This window comes from Eschrichtius robustus, chromosome 4, assembly GCF_028021215.1.
Source record: "Eschrichtius robustus isolate mEscRob2 chromosome 4, mEscRob2.pri, whole genome shotgun sequence".
Classification (NCBI taxonomy): Eukaryota; Metazoa; Chordata; class Mammalia; order Artiodactyla; family Eschrichtiidae; genus Eschrichtius; species Eschrichtius robustus.
Genome location: NC_090827.1, coordinates 11,014,433 through 11,031,569, shown reverse-complemented (window position 1 = coordinate 11,031,569; position 17,137 = coordinate 11,014,433). Strand labels below are relative to the sequence as shown.

At 39.1% G+C, this 17,137-nt stretch overlaps 1 protein-coding gene and 1 pseudogene across 1 annotated transcript in view; one reads left to right on the top strand and one right to left on the bottom strand.

Annotated features, from left to right (window-relative positions):
* Nucleotides 1-17,137, bottom strand: part of MMRN1 (multimerin 1) — a 58,926-nt gene that overhangs the window by 6,895 nt on the left and 34,894 nt on the right. The window contains exon 6 of the mRNA XM_068542048.1: nt 8,536-10,524. Within this exon, the coding sequence (XP_068398149.1) occupies nt 8,536-10,524 (1,989 nt within the window). The remainder of the gene's footprint in view (nt 1-8,535; nt 10,525-17,137) is intronic.
* On the top strand, nt 13,695-14,347 carry LOC137763588 (ras-related protein Rab-5B pseudogene; annotated as a pseudogene).

The following is a 17,137-nucleotide window of genomic DNA, read 5'->3' as shown; positions in this document are numbered from 1 at the left end:
TGGTGTTATTCTTTATTCTAAGAGTTTGTATTTTCAATTAGCTGTTTTCTACTAAATATATATTCACTTTTAACTAACATTCCTAGTTTCCATTTTGTTCCTTTCTCTATCACTATTTGAAGTCTTAATCTATTCAAGCCAGGGCTGCTGTAATAATTTTCTAACTGATCTGTGAATGAACTCAAAATAAATCTTAATAATGTACATACAAGGTGACGTCATACTCCTCAAAAATTTTTAATTGTTACCAACAGGATGAATTTAAACGTATTATACTCAACACAGTGTGTAAATGGTTGAATAGATGCTCAGCCCAAAGCTACCTCTTCCATGAGATTTGCCCAAACATCCAGTTCTCAATAAGACACGAAACTCTTATGATAATGAACTCCTATAACATTCATTTAGTGCTTAGTATATGCTGTGGCATGTTTCTTTTCTTTCACATTCAAAACAGCTTTATAACAACATAGTGTTCAAAAGCACATGGAAAAAATTTTAAAACATAAAACATAACAACCAAATATCACATTACTCTATAGGTACATCTTCCACTGTCAACTTTTGTTACAACAAAATAACAAACTTTCCATTATATCCCCAGTTGCCTGCAGAATTCACTATTTTTCCCACAGTTGAAGCCTATCCCACCATCTTATTTAATAATACTGCACTTGGCTCCCAACACACTCAGCACATCCCACAAAACTCTGCTTCTCTACCTTTCTCTGCTTTTTCTTTTATGCATAATACTTATCACCTTTTAACATACTATGTAATTTACATTTTTACTTATGTTTTTTTTTCTCTATCCTTGCTAGAGTGTAAACTCCAAGAAGATAGAAATTTTTTAAAATGTTATGATGTATCCAAAGCATCTATAACAATACCTGATTTTATTGGCACAATATTTGTGCTGATGCCTCTCGAATCTAAATATCCATGAAAATGTTTAAATTTAACACTTGCTTAGGATTATAAAGCCTAGAAAAGAGTTCTTAAAGGACTGTTGATTAACTATAAAAATTGATTTCCTTTTTTGTAGAAGTTAGGTGTGTATTTTAATTCCTATATGACTCTCTGGCACAGTGACACACAATAACTTTCTTTCACTGATTTCTTTAGCTGTCCAAACACCGTGTAATAATTTTTCTGGTAATTTGTTCGAGAGGTGAAGAGACTTGAGTTTTCATTAATCCACAGTGTCAACAAAGTGCCATGTGATATTTTCCCCTAAAACAATGATATTCAGAATAAACAGCTTTGAATAATTCAAATTAAATTTATAATAAAATACTTATTATTTCCATTCAGATGCACTTTGAGGCTGTGTATAGTAAAACTGGCAATTACAACTTTTAGGGTATGTTTTTCAAATTTCATACGCAGTTAATATACGGCAGAGCTATTTTTTTATGCTGCAATTTTTTTGTCAAGATGCGAGTATCATGTCCACTCAAACTGCTGTGCCACATGGTCACAATCTGTGATTTAATAATCCCAGCACATTCTTTTTCATGTTTGATAATCAATACAGCACAAAATAATACTATCATGTGCAATTTTGAAATTACAGTGTTGTCAGGGACTGGTGGAAAGACATCTATTCAGTGTATTTAATTACAGACCAGTTAATAATCAAATTTGGTGTCAAATCTTTGGTGTCAAAGAAAGAGTCTATTGTTGAGAAATAGCTCCTGTGATTCTTGTTAGAAAACGAATCCCAGCATATGCAGTGACTATGTAAATGGAACCTGGTATCCTGTCCCATTTCCTTTTTATTGTCAGACCATGTGTCATAAATTTTGGTTCAGATGTGAGTGTCAAATGCATGAGTTTCTGACTGTTCACCTTAGGTACCATGGTCACTTTATTGCAAGACATGAAGCAGGAAAGGATTGTCAATTTTGTCAGCATCCTCTCTTCAACTGTCATCCTTCCTTACAAAGGGGCATCCTCTGGAAAGCTAGGGGAGTCTTTTCTTCTCCCAGGGAACAATGAACAAAAACTAGTTCATTTAATATTCTTTTCAATACTGATATGTTTTATTGACACATACTGGGGAGGCTGTCCCCAGAAGACAGGTTTGCTAACCAACTCTGACACAAAGAATATCTTTAATGTCATGAGCAGAAAAGAGTCAATATAACAGGCCTGAGACTGCTGCCTTTAGAAAGGCCGACTTGCAAGGATTTTCCCTTGATCTATGCCTGGGAACTTGGCTTCTCTCTATTCTCTAACTATTTAAAAAGTGTCTTGTGCAGTGCCCTGACTCTTCAGACAAGCTATATGGTTTATGCTGAACATCTACTTTCCTTTTAGAGTATGGAGTTTTGGTATGTGCTCAACAGAGGGTGCCTACGTGACCAGCCCTGTTATGGAGTGAATGTTTGTGTCCCCCACAAACTCATAGGTGGAATTCCTAACTCCCCAGGTGATGGTACTAGGAGGTGGGGCCTGTGGGAGGTATTTAGGTCATTTAGGTATTTAGGGTGGCGCCTTCATGAATAGGATTAGTGCCCTTTTAAAGGACCCCAGAGAACTCTCTCACTCCTTCCCTTTCTTCCATGTGAGAATAAAACAAGAAGTTGACAGTCTGCAATCCAGAAGAGGGCTCTCATCAGAACTTGACCATGCCGGCCTGATCTCAAAACTGTGAGAAGTGAATTTCTCTTGACTATAAGCCACCTTATCTATGGTACATTGTTATAGCAGTGTGAGCCCCAGTAAAACCCTTGAGAGCTTAACATCTGATGGTCTTCTCTGGGCAGAAAAATTGCACACATGTGACTGCATTTTTTGGTGACTGGAAAACAGAACACATAGAAGTACACCCCCTCATAGGAGGGATAGAGCATAAGAAAGCCTATGCATGGACTTCTCCAGACTCTGCCTGGGTCTTTCCCCTTGCTGATCCTATCATCTATTATTTCACTATAATGATCCTTAGCTGTGTGTATAACTAAATGCCGAGTCCCATGAATGCTTCTAGCATAGCAAGCTTGTGTGTCATTTTGGATAACTTACAAAACACATCGTAAACTCAATTCAAGTAGCTATCCTTCAAAATTTAATTAGCTTATATTCAATATTCTGTATAGAAGTCAACTTACCCTGAGGTATATGTGAGAATGTTTATTTTTTTATGATATGGAAAAGCATATAAAGAGCTGAAATACCTTGGAAAAAACTCTTATTAAAACTTTTGTGGATATTTTTTAGTGCTTGTCAGTACCCACGAATTTTTATACATTTAAGCCTTGATATTTTTAATCCTGTTCTTTTTGATTTATTATGTGGTAAGCATAAGCTCATTTATCAACGTATGCTGAGTTTAAAACACAGTGACATAAATTGAAGATGGAACAATGGAATACCATGAGCATTTAAATTATGTTGCTACATGGAAATAATTACGTATCAAATATTAAGTGAAATTTTTAGAGAAAATAAAATATAAACATTGAATATAGCTGAGAAAATTGTATCATATAGTCATAACTACCTCAGTAATACACTGTATGAAAGTTGATTTCTTTGATTCTCAAACTTTGTAAGGTAGATATGTTATTCTAATTTTATAAATGAGGAAAGTAAGTTTTAGAAAAATAAATGACTTTTACAAATAAACACATTGCTAGGCAGGACTTAAACTTTGTTTTCCTGATTCCAAGTTCAGTGCTTCTTAGTCATCACAACTGCCTCTATGCTGTGTCACAAAATTTAGAAATGGTTTTAAAGTTATCTAAGATAGTAAAATATTCACTAGGTTCTTAGTTTTTCTTTTAAATTGCTTATATTCACAGAAATGATAATTTAAAAAGTTGTATTTGGTATACTGCCAAATCTGTTACAGAATGTAGTCTTTCTTAAGAAGAGTAGTTAAAGTGACAGTGATGAATAAAAGAGGTTTATTAAGGAGAGTTAAACATACTTGGTAAATACTGGAGGAACGGTTAAAATAAAAAGTCAATGGTCTCACGAGCGGAGGGCGCATCCTCAGCCATGCTGCTGACATCGTTACAACAATTCAATTCAGGATTCAGCTCCTCTTGCAAGGCAAGCAGCCAAACCCGCTCTGCAGGAACAAATCTGCCAATTGCTCCACAAACAAATCTTCAAAGAGGAAATAAAATCCTCTTGGTGTCTACTGGACTATTGTTTAGAAACAAATCAAATATTTAGGGATTCAACCAGAACAGTTTATCAGCATTGGCCTGAGAGGAAGCATAATTAGCATAACTGAATGTGGGAATGGCTCAGAAGAAAGTGATATGGAAGAGAACTCTGAATGTTACCTCCTACTGCATCAGCTCAAAGAAGATATGGTGTGGGGCTTCCCTGGTGGCGCAGTGGTTGAGAATCCCCCTGCCAATGCAGGGGACACGGGTTCAAGCCCTGGTCCAGGAAGATCCCACATGCCGCGGAGCAACTAAGCCCGTGCGCCACAACTACTGAGCCTGTGCTCTAGAGCCCACAAGCCACAACTACTGAACCCACGTGCCACAGCAACTGAAGCCTGTGCGCCTAGAGCCTGTGCTCCGCAACAAGAGAAGCCACCGCAATGAGAAGCCTGTGCACCTCAGCAAAGAGTAGCCCCCGCTCGCCGCAATTAGAGAAAGCCCACGCGCAGCAACGAAGACCCAACGCAGCCAAAAATAAATAAATTAAAATAAATTTAAAAAAAAAAAAAGAAGAAGATATGGTGAACAACTGATGCCAACTTTCAATGACAACTGCCCACTGGCCATTAACACAGAAAAGCTAAACTGAAAAGTGTCCCTTTTACTTCCTTCTCTGGTCAATGCAGAAACAAGTGGTAATATTTGGATCCTCAAGAAAGCAAACTCCCTGGGAATATCAACTCTGGCCGTACGGAATATTCAGATATGGCCAGACTCTGAGATAGATATGGTTCATCAAACACAAGCAGAAGGAAGAGAAAGGCAGGTGAATAGACTTCACAGTCTACTTCAGTACAGTGGTTGAGCAGAGCCCTGAGTCCAACAGACCAGGAGTCAGGCTCCATCACTTACTAGTTGCGTGACCTTAGGCAGGATACCTTAGTTCATCTCTCTGAGGGTTAGTTTACTCATCTTCAAAATAAGAATAATGATAGCTACCTCATAGATATTAAATGAAAGAACATATGTAGTAGAATTTTTACAGTGCCTGGGATGTAGTAAGTGTTAATAAATGGTATCCAATATTACGTCATTATAGTATTACTATTATTAGGCTTCAAAGGAGGTTATCAGTTATTAAAATTAAGATTAAACAGAAAGCGACTCACAGACATAGAAAACAAACTTATGGTTACCAAAGGGGAAAGGGGGAGGGAGGAGGGATAAATGAGGATTGGGATTAACATATACACACTATATAAAATAGACGAACAGCAAGGACCTACCGTATAGCACAGGGAACTATACTCAACATTTTGTAATAACCTAAAAGGGAAAAGAATCTAAAAAAGAACATATATGTATAACCGTATAAGTGAATCGCTGTGCTGTACACCTGAAACTAACACTATATTATAAATCGACTATACTTCAATTTAAAAAAAGAAAAAAAAAGATTAAATTTTAAAAACTATGTTTCTGTGGTTTTTCTTTCTACAAACTGCATTTATTCTGCAAATGATAGTGGCTATAATCTGAATAATATTATTGTGAGATTTGTAAAATCGTGATAAATTACCTTCTGGTGTTAGGTAGGGGAGTAATGTGGCTAGACAGTATTTACAGTATCATAGGAAAAGTCAGAGGAAACACAGCCAAATTTAACTAGTGTGTCGGTGTGTCTCACAGTTGGTATCAAAGGAAGTAGTTTATTTTGCAATTGGTTTATTCTTAGAGGAGAATTTAGCCTGAGTCCACTGGTTTTATTATCTTGCACAGACTTTACCTGCTCAGCTGTTCAGTGAATACCATCAGTTTTATGACCCATAGAAGCAGAGCCGGCTTAATGAGCACGCATACCTACGCATCCACTTGAAAGGGCCTCACACATTTTTGTTGCTGATCCTGTATACAGTGAATATCTGCCCCACATATGAAATTAGGCCAATATACCTTTACTGCCCTGACATCATTATGGGTGATCTTTACGAAGATAAAATAAAGAACTTTTAATTAATTATTAACTTGAGGCCTATAAAAATTCTACTTACGGTAAATAAAGGAACAAGAAACAATTATATCCAGGCATCATTAAAAAAAAGAGAATCAGTACTAAGTTAATTATTAGCCCATTAAGCCCAATATTGAGTCAACTTGATATAAATATCTCAATGCAATTTTTATAAGCTCCTAACATGCATTCTTTATACTCTAAAAGTTTATTAGTTCTTATGTTCTATTGAGTCTCTTAAGTCAATTAATTTTGAAGCTATTTAAATTTATACTTACTGGATAGATACGGGTATTTTTTGGTTTAAGGGGAAAAAAAATGACACAGTTTGCCTGGTGTATGATCACACATCCTGTGGAGTTTAACTGAAACTCATTTGCAGTGGCCGCAAGAGGACCAAGGATTAAAGTAGTATGGAGAAAGAACAACTCAAGATTTCTCCTAAAATTATTATTGTAAGAACATCTTGTACTGAAATACTACTTTTCTCTTGGAAACGTGTAAGCCTAAATAATTTGTTCTGTGATCCCACATGGTAAGATTAGTCCTCCTGGGTCAGATTAATTTGGAAGGAGTCATAAATAAATAAAATAGTTTAAATTGTCAAGAGACAACTCAACTTTGTATTATTCTGTGATTTTTCATATTATCTGAACATTCAGAGATTAAACATGAAGGGTCATATTAAGCTAGGATAATGATTACCCTTTTGTAATGAAAAAGCAATAAAATTCAAAATTCATCCAAATGAGTGTATATTTTAACAGCAGACTCATATGAGAGGTTCACTGTCATTTCTTTTAGTGAGAGTCCGTAGCTATTCTTTTCATTGTGGAAAGATTATCTAATATTACTCATATGCCAGACATCTTAATAAAACACTTCTTTCATACAGAGAGACTATTAAGTAGTTTATATGCACTACACTAAATTCCTCTTTCTTCCCAAATGTGTGCTTCTCTGGTGTTTACAACATCTGTCAATGGTACTTCTACCCTCTCATTTCCCAAATGCAAAACCTCAGTATATTCTAGATCTCTCCCCTCCCCAAGTGCTGTGTATTCAGGCTGCGAAAAGCTCATGTTTTTTTACAGCAATCCAGCCTGCAACATATTTCTACTAGTGAGCTCAGAAAAATACCTATTGCAATCCCATCACATAAAAGGAAGAAGCCGAGACCCAGAGAGGTGAATTACTCAAGGCTACACAGAAACATATGGAAATAACTAGGACCAGAATCATGATTTGTTGTTCCTTAGACCATTAATCTTCCCACAATCTTTCTGTTTCTGTTGATATTACTTTCATGACACTATTCATACCCATCTCCTCTGATTCAACTACCTCTTCCTGAGATCTGGCTCTCGTTGATCTTGCCAATAGTGTCCTAACTGGTATCTCTGATTTCTTCTTTGTGGTCATGCTACACACTACTGCTAACTTCGTGCTTCTGAGACACAGTTCTCACCATACCCAATGCTCTGCTTGAAATTTTCAAAGACCACTCTTCACAAAATCATGTCTGCATGCCTTGAATGTATCTCCCCAAAATCTATATGTTGATATCGTAACTTCCAGAGTTGCTGATATTAGGAGGTGGGGCCTTTGGAGGTGCTTAGGAGATAAGGATGGAGCCCTCATGAATGGGATTAGTGTTCTTATAAAAGAGACGCCCCAGAGCTCCCTCACCCCTTCTGCCATGTGAGGACACAGCACGCAATTACTGGAACCAAGTGAACCAGGAAGAGGGCCCTCACCAGAATGTGACTATGTTGGCACCCTGATTTTGGACTTTCCAGTCTCTAAAACGTCGAGAAATAAATTTCTGTTGTTTCTAAGCTACCCAGTCTGTGGCGTTTTGTTAAAGCAGCCCAAAGGGACTAAGATACTTAGCTTGTCATTCAAGGCCTTCTGTGATCTGCCCAAACTGAATACCTGCTCACTGTACCTTCACTCAGCCAGACAGTCATTCAACAGATATTCACTGAGTTCCTATTGCATACTGACCCTTTGCCAGGTAACACCAAAAGGAATAGGATACAATCTGGTCTTACTCGTCAGAGAGCTCACTGTCTAATAGCTTCCTTTAATTACACATGCAAAGAAAAATGTTCTACAAGGGCAAACTTGATTGTTTTATAGGGGTCTTGTCAGAAAAAAAGTTAAGAAACATGTAGAAAAATACTTACACTATAAACAGTTGTTTTGTATTGATGCCTGCTTTATATAGGATAAAATCAGATTCAAATAATATATCAGGGACCTTTGAATTTCTTAACTATTTACTCAAGTTTAAGTAAGTGCTCTTTATATCTTATGCTCTTGCTAAACCATACGGACCTACCAAACACCACTTAAATAGGAAAAGAGATTAAAAGTTATTTTTTAACAACAGCTTACCAGGAAGTAGAATGTTGTCTGTGTTTCTTTGGGTCCGGCCCATCAGGACAGTGGTCACATTCACTGTTGGTTTCTTAAGTGTATTGGGTTTCTTCAGCAATGGTTTTATTTGCTTCTGTGACTTGACAATATTTGCAAGACTACCAGACAATGATTGATTTATATACCGAGTTAAATTAGATAGGGCAATTTGAGTTTTCGTTTCAATCACTGATTCCACAAATTCTGTGAGACCTTTCTGAAGAAGCTGAATATCTGGTAGGGACCCTTTTATCCTCTTGGGTATGGTAGCATTCAGTTCTGATATACTTGTAGAAGCACCATGACATATTGTTAAAGCTTCATAGAGAGTCTTGTTAAGTAAAGAGAAATTAATGGAAAGATGAATGGATTTTGCTTCCAGGGCTTTAAATCTGGAATTTAGTACCTGCAGTTGTAGAGCCTGGTCCCTCTCATTTGTAGCTACAAAGCCTTTTTTTAGTGAAACATAATAAGGTATGAGCGTCTTGGTCACTTTAGACTCAATGCCTTGCAACCGAGTTTCAAAATCTTTGGAAATTTTTGTGGCTGAGAGTATTTTTTCCTCCAAATGACTCATATTTTGCTGGTATTTTATCACTTGGGAACTGGTTTCATTGATCATTTGAGCAACCTTTTGAAAGTTGGACAGACTTAGTTTTTCATCTTTAGGAATATATGCAAGGGCCTTGGCAACTTGCAGAACAAAGTTATATCTCTGAGTGTCATTGACCAAAATCTCAATAGACTCATTCAAACGTTGGAATTGGGAAATAAATGTCAAAATCGTTTCCATATTTTGGACACATTTGTGATGGACCTCAGGATTATACTTTGTTGTATTTAAAGTCTCTTTTAGCATGTAGTTATCTTGAATGAAGTCAATGGCATTATTTATAATAGTTATTGTCTTATTTAGACCATCTTCCATTTCTAAGGCATGTTCATTGATGCGTCTGTCTAAGGAATCCCCACGACTCTGTACTTCATTTCTAAGTAAGTTGTATCTTTTTGTAAGTTCTTTGATTAGCAAATTTAGACTGTTAACAGCAGTAATCAAATTTTCCACTTTTTTCTTTGTAGCTACTACGTCTTTCGGTTGCTCATACGTCGTTGTCTCCCTAAAGGGTGCTCCCTGCTCGAGCAAGGGTTGAAGAGTCTGCATATCGTAAGTCAAATCATTTAGTTGCTCATTCATTTTATCCATCTTATTGTCCATTGGAAAGAGAACCTCAACCAACGTTTGGTTTAAAACTTGTAAATTCTCTTCTGTGTCCTTAATTTGAAATTTAAAAGCATCTCTGCACTTGGATAACATGTCTTCACATTCCTCCCGGACAGATTCTTTCTCCGTCTCCAAAGCAAGGCTGAGATTGTTAATCTTGCTGTCTTGCGTGTGCAAATCATCGAACATACGCAGCAGCATCAGACCCTGCTTCTTTACAGTCTCGTGTAGAGTAGACATGTACTCAGTGACGTTATCGCTAACTGAGTCAGCGGCTGGAACACTCTTCTGATTTGATACTTGTTCCGTTGACGAAAGATGCGCCTGCACGTCCTTCATTGTAGAAAGGGTCTTGTTGAGGGATTCATAATACAGAAGGCTCCTTGAGCGCTCCTGTTCTAGGGCACCTTCTAAATGAGTCTGCTTTGCTTCTAGTTCTTTAATAGGCTTCTCACACGCAAAAGTCATTTCTTGTCTTACATTCACAATGCGATTTTTTAGATCCAGTATATCAGTCGAAGTGGGCCTGTTTTCTTGCATTGAAACAGGCTTCTGCTGGACTGCTACTGAAACCACGGTTTCATTAGCTTGTCGAATTATCTGTCTGGTGTTTTCAAGGTCCTCCGAGAGAGTTGATAGCGTCTTGAAGAGCTGCGCTATGGTCTCCTGCATGTCATTTTGAAAAATGTTAAATTGTTCTCTTACTATATCTTTCACCAGATCATTAATGCTTTTGGATTTTAGACCTGGAGAAAGAAATAATAAACAACAATAAATGATACATGATTTTAATAATGTAAACTTGAGATAGTTCTAAAAAGATAAAAGTTTGAGACTAAACATTAATGACATGAAATAATAAAAATATCTCTTGACTACATTTACTTATGAAGTTTAAAAAAATTACTAGAGTTCATATAAGGTGGTCACCCTCTTAACTGATAAGTCTGAGGGAAAAAATCAGTTGCTGGGAACATGCTAGAATCATAGAACTAAGGTTCTCTGGACAAAGGCATAAAGGAACTACTACTGACTTCAGTTAATACTGCCTTGTATGCAATGATTCTAGCCTTAGTCTTGTATAAAAATAAATGGTTTGGGGCTTTCTGCCTTAGTAAATAATACCTGATGTTAGCTCATGACTGTTTATTAGGTTTCTAGTACAGTTGACCCTTGAACAATGCAGGGATTGGAGTGCCGACCCTCTGCACAGCTAAAACTCCACATATAATTTATAGCTGGCCCTCCATTATATCCAAGGTTCCTCTGAATCCACAGTTCCACATCCTTAGATTCAGCCAACCGACTGTGGATTGTGTAGCGCTGTAGTATTTACCATTGAAAAAAGTCTGCTTATGTAAGTGGACCCAGGAGGTTCAAACCTATGTTGATCAAGGGTCAACTGTAATTAGGTTTCAGAACTTGTGTTTCGAGCTTATAAAATTTAATATATTGACTGCAGAGACGAAATTTAATGAGGTTCCCAGAGGAGGAACAATATGAAGTAATGATCACAAGATTCAACAATAGTTCATAATAACAATAAAATAAAAATAATGAGAGGTTTGAGGATCACAAAACTAAGTCAAATGACAGAACTTTAAGATCCACATTGACTCTCATAATATGACATTAATTTTTTAGGTGATTTTATTTATTTATTTTTAGTTTGATAATTCTTTTTAAAAATATTTCTATTGAAATATAGTTGATTTACAATATCATGACATTAATTCTTAACAAAAAGAGGAGAGGAAACTTGCCACTAATGAAGCACATACTAGTATCTCCCCTTTAGAAAGAATAGAATGATCACGAGCCAGAATTATGGATAGTTATAAACGTAGCATTAGAAAAAAAAAAAAAGGAAAAAGAAAAAAAGGGTCTTGAACTATTCAGAACTACTTAGAACAGGAAATAAATATTCAAACATGTAAAAACAAAGAAACAAACCTGTTACATACAAAAACAGGAAACAGGAAAAATAAAACATGCTTGAGGCATATTTATAGTACATGGCAATGAAACAGATATAAATGGAAGATATGTTCATTCAAACATGTAGCCAATGTAGCCAATATCTGTAAGGTAAAATACAGGCAACATAATACAAAGCATTTTAATCAGGAAGGTCTGTACAATGGGGTATTGTGAAGTAAATTATGGCTACTATGAAGTCTATTCAAGAAAGATGATTATAGGATAAAAATACATAGTCTCTACATGTCTCTATTTTGTAAGCAAGTTTTAAAAAGTATTTCAGTTGCTTGAGAGACCTACATAAAACATATTGTGAAAGAGCAATTATACCAGATAGAATGATGTATTGCTTGAGGGTCTTGATACTAATTAATGTGGTACAAAGACAAAGCTGTGAATGGATAAATATTTCCTTGGAAATCCTAGATCTTAAAGATGCATGTTTTTAATTGATCTTTAGGGTCTAGGATTTCCAGAGTACAAAGATTTGTTTTACATTTCTAAACCTAGTAGAAACTGATATAAACTTAAAAGTCTAAAAACTATAAGTAAGTGAAAATCAACTTGTATGTAATAGAAAAAAATAATAGAAGCATGTGAAGTATGAAATAGTAATCAGTGACACACAGCACCAAAGTACTAAGGAAAGGCTTAGAAAAGATTAAATAGCTGCAGTTAAGATACATTATACTGAAACAGTCCTAACTTCTGCATTTACTAACATGAATAATCATACCAAGAAAGGTTTTAAAGTATTTTTATTTTCTAAATTTTACTTCGCATTTGACATGTCACTCATTTATACAGCAAATCTTCGTTGAGCACATTCTAGATGCTACACAGAAAATGAAATGTGGAAAATTAGATTTCTTATACTTAAAATAGAATATATTAGCTTCACTGAGTGTAAGGCACTACTTAATAGCAAAGTTATTTTTATTGCACTTTCTACAGGATCATTTAGTCATTTCCTGTTAGTTAAAAATGTCTTTAATTCTCATGACAAAAACAACTAGATGAAACCCAATAAAATAATTAAGGTTAGGAATCAGACTTCCCTAGGATTTATAACCTCATAATTTTGGCTTAAAATGTTTTCCAAGATTGACAAGGTAAAATAAAACTTAAGCGTAATTAAATTAATTAGTTAATTGTGGACAATAACAACAGATTTTAACTTCAGCAAGCGAAAAACTACATGACCTGAAAGTCAGAAAAAGAATGACAATAGGCGAAAACACTGAAACAGGTAAAATTCAGTACAGAATCGTGATCAAATTAATTAGGAAAAAAAGTAGACAATCAAAGTAAAAATTAGAAGGTACTCTCATGCTTTAAAACTTCAATGGAGGGCTTCCCTGGTGGCGCAGTGGTTGAGAATCTGCCTGCTAATGCAGGGGACACGGGTTCGAGCCCTGGTCTGGGAAGATCCCACATGCCACGGAGCAACTAGGCCCGTGAGCCACAACTGCTGAGCCTGTGTGTCTGGAGCCTGTGCTCCGCAACAAGAGAGGCCGCAACAGTGAGAGGCCCGCGCACCGCAATGAAGAGTGGCCCCCACTTGCCGCAACTAGAGAAAGCCCTCGCGCAGAAACGAAGACCCAACACAGCCAAAAATAAATAAATAAATAAATAAATAAATAAATAAATAAAAACATGTCAATTCATTTAAAAAAAAAAAAAACTTCAATGGAGGCTGGGGCCCCGCCCCAGGGCGAGGAGGAGGAGGAGGAGGAGGAGGGGGAGGGGGAGGGGAGGAGGGGGAGGAGGGGGAGGGGGAGGGGGAGGAGGGTTTGGCTGAGCTGCAGCTGTCTGTCTGCTTGACACAGGCCCCACCAGGGAGACGGAGCCCCAGGACTGCTGAAACCTGGAAGTCCCCACCCCTCCCCTCCCCTCCCCCCTCTGCCGCTTTGTGGCATCCCCCTCCCTTTCCCACTCTTATAGTCTAGCCATGACTAGCAGAAGCACAGCCAGGCCCAGTGGGCAGCCCCAGGCCCAGGCCAGCAAAATATGCCAGTTCAAACTGGTCCTGCTGGGTGAGTCTGCAGTGGGGAAGTCTAGCCCGGAATTACGTTTTGTCAAAGGGCAGTTCCACGAGTACCAGGAGAGCACCATTGGAGCGGCCTTCCTCACCCAGTCGGTTTGTCTAGATGACACAACAGTCAAGTCTGAGATCTGGGACACAGCGGGGCAGGAGCGATACCATAGCTTGGCCGCCATGTACTACAGAGGTGCCCAAGCTGCAACTGTGGTTCATGACATTACTAATCAGGAAACCTTGGCCCGAGCAAAGACATGGGTAAAGGAACTACAGCGACAGGCCTGGCCCTGGCGGGGAACGAAGACGACCTGGCCAAGAAGCACGTGGTGGAGTACGAAGAGGCCCAGGCGTGTGCTGAGGAGAACAGCTTATCGTTTATGGAGACTTCAGCCAAGACAGCTAAGAACGTGAACGATCTCTTCCTGGCAATAGCTAAGAAGTTGCCGAAGAGTGAACCCCAGGATCCGGAGGGTGCAGCAGGCCGAAGCCGGGGTGTGGATCTCCATGAGCAGTCCCAGCAGAACAAGAGCCAGTGTTGTAGCACCTGAGGGGTGGCTAGAGGCAAACAAGTATGGAGCTAGCACGAGAGCCAAGAAATGACCTCCATCCCCACCGCTCAGCACACAGCCCCTACGGTAACAGCACACTGGGCCCTGGCTCCCAAGGGCTGCCTCTTGACCGCTCCGTCACGGCACTTTGTAACGCTTCAGCAACAACACCAGGCAGCTGTTGCCACTGGCCTCCTACCCCTGCTCTGGGGCTTGGGGCTCAGATCCCCCAGGACTTACCTTCCAAAACAAACTTTCTTCACTTTGTATTATAGGTGCAAGACAGTGACCTACTTATCTTTCCTCCTCCTCCTCATCCCCATTTTTTTCAGAAAACTCTTTTTTGTCTCCCGCCCCTTCCCCTTCTGCTTTTGGTCAGTCTTTGTTCTTGATCCCCTATTTCTTCCCCTCCCTGGGATGGAGAAGGTGGTGAAACCAGGAACTGAGGAAGGAGGTTTCCAGTTCAGTCACATTAGGGGCCCTGGGGGAAAGTAAGCCTCAGAGCAGAGGGGAGTAAGGAAACATTTCCTCTCTGTTTTTATTTGGCTGGAGTTTCTCATATTTGAAAACACTGAGTTGGCCTTGTGGAGGGTGTTTCTAGGTAGAGGTGAGAACGGGAAGGCAAGCTCTCCGGCACCAGGCTGGAGTCTTGTTGTTAGCTAACTGGGCAGAGGTGGAGATGCAGTGTCATCTGTGGCTCAGGAACTCTTCCAAGACTTACTTTCCCCTCACCCAGCCTCTTAGGTAGCTTCTCCCCCATACTGGGGGAGACTCTGGACCCCAGAGTCCTCCAAAGAATCTTCACTGGTTGCGTGCATCTTTGGCTCTACTGTGATCTAAATGGAGGGACCAGTTTCTGATACCCATCCTCCGACTTACACATATGCATTTTTTTCTCTCTGGCCCTCAGATGGCCTCAGCCCCAGACACTATATCCCCCTGCAGTTTGCACTTTAATTGATGGTAGTTCAGTTGTGATACTGTTTTATGGGGGTTGTGATTGATTTACCTGCCCTCTTAACTTTGTAATTAAGTGGAATCCGAGGTGTATATGAGGTTTGGGGAGGGGCTGTAGAGAACAGTACCGGTGGCAGCTACTCTAGCCCAATCTCCCCTGCCAGCTTCCTCCAACTCTGATTCTTACTTCACCTATATTCTCGCCAGCCTAACTCTTGGGTGTAGGTTTACCTTTCCTGGGGAATTAACCGAGCAACTGGAGAGCAGTCTCAGGCTAGCACAGGCCATTGTAGGGGAGTCAAGAGGAGTCAGCAAGAGGGGGGAGTTTTCTGTCCTTTCCCAGGGTTCCCATTCAATTTGATCCACCCATTACTACGTCTTTTCTACTTCCCTGTAAATAGGTATGATGTTTATTCCCACTGTACAGTCTGTTCTGCCCCCCACCTCCCATCAGGCCCTATTTCTTTTCTCCTTTGTTAGTATCTTCGGTTTGGTCCCTCCATGCTTACCCCCCAAACCCATCCCCCATGCAACCAGTGGTTTAATCCGCGTACCACTAGGGGGGCAGTACCACAGAGGCCTACTTGTGGCCCCCTAGTATCATAACACCTGTTCCTGTGGACAGGGAACGGCGGGCACTGAGGGTCCCTCACAACTGTCTCACATCACCAGAGGATGTTGGTCCTTTCTAAATCTCTAGTCTCTCTTCACATTCCTCATGAGGTATTTTAGATGTCTTTGGGGAGCCATCAAGGCAAGAGAGAACTCTAAATCCCTTCTTGTTCTAGCCCAGGGTTTTGAGGAAATTGGAGGAAATAAGATAGGAGAGGCCATAGTGACCTAGGATTGGAACCTTTCTGCCCTTTTGGCTTGCAGACTGCCTCCTGTCCCAGAGAAGCTGCGAAATCCATGAAGCTGAGATTCTGAAGGACCCAGCTTAGGTTCTTCCACTTACACCTAAATTCCCTTCCTTTACCAGGGGCAGCCTTAGTTCCCGTGGCCCTGAAACACATACACATTTTCCCCTCCTTTTCCCAGCACCCACTAGCCCCCCAAAGCAGCCACTGCATCCTTACAAGTCGAAGAACTACGACAGCTCCCTTAAGTTTCTTAGAAATGAAGTTCTTTGTCTGTGTAGTTTTCCCCATGGAGCAGTAGTGAAGCTGTTTCATTGCCTTGGGGCTGGGAAACCATTTCTCCAGGCTTCTTCTCCCCTCCCTTGCCCCCCTTAGGAACAGGATTGGCCTTAGCTTCTGGGCCTATCTGCTGCCTTCCTTCTACTTCCTATTAGCTCTTCTGCTTTCCTTTGAGCTCTGTTGGGCTTAGGGAATCTTAGTTTTTATTTCCCAGCTCTTCATTTTTTTCTTCCGATCATTTTTTTTTTTAAGGGGGGGTATCTTTTTTCTTTTTTGGCTTCTAAGAAAGCATTTGCCTTTTTTCCCCTTTCTTCCTCTCCCAACATAACAATCGTGGTAACGGAATGCGACTGCTGATTTACCGATGTATTTAATGTAAGTAAAAAAGGAGAAAAAAAAAAAAAAAAACTTCAATGGAAAACTACATTGGGCAAAGGGTAAAAGTCACAGCAGTGTCTGAAAAGGAATCAAACAGATTATTAGCTTAAAAGCTTGTTTCAGGAAAACAAGCTTTTCAGATAATATTTCTATAATTTGTTACTAAAGAAACAACTGTGCAAGAATCTGATTTTGCAAAGATACATCAAAGTGCTTTATGTCAATATATGAGTGGGCACATCATTTGAACTCTGATTCTGTTTCATGTGACTCATGTGCTTCTACTTCCTAAACGATTTGATATTGTATTTGGTAACAA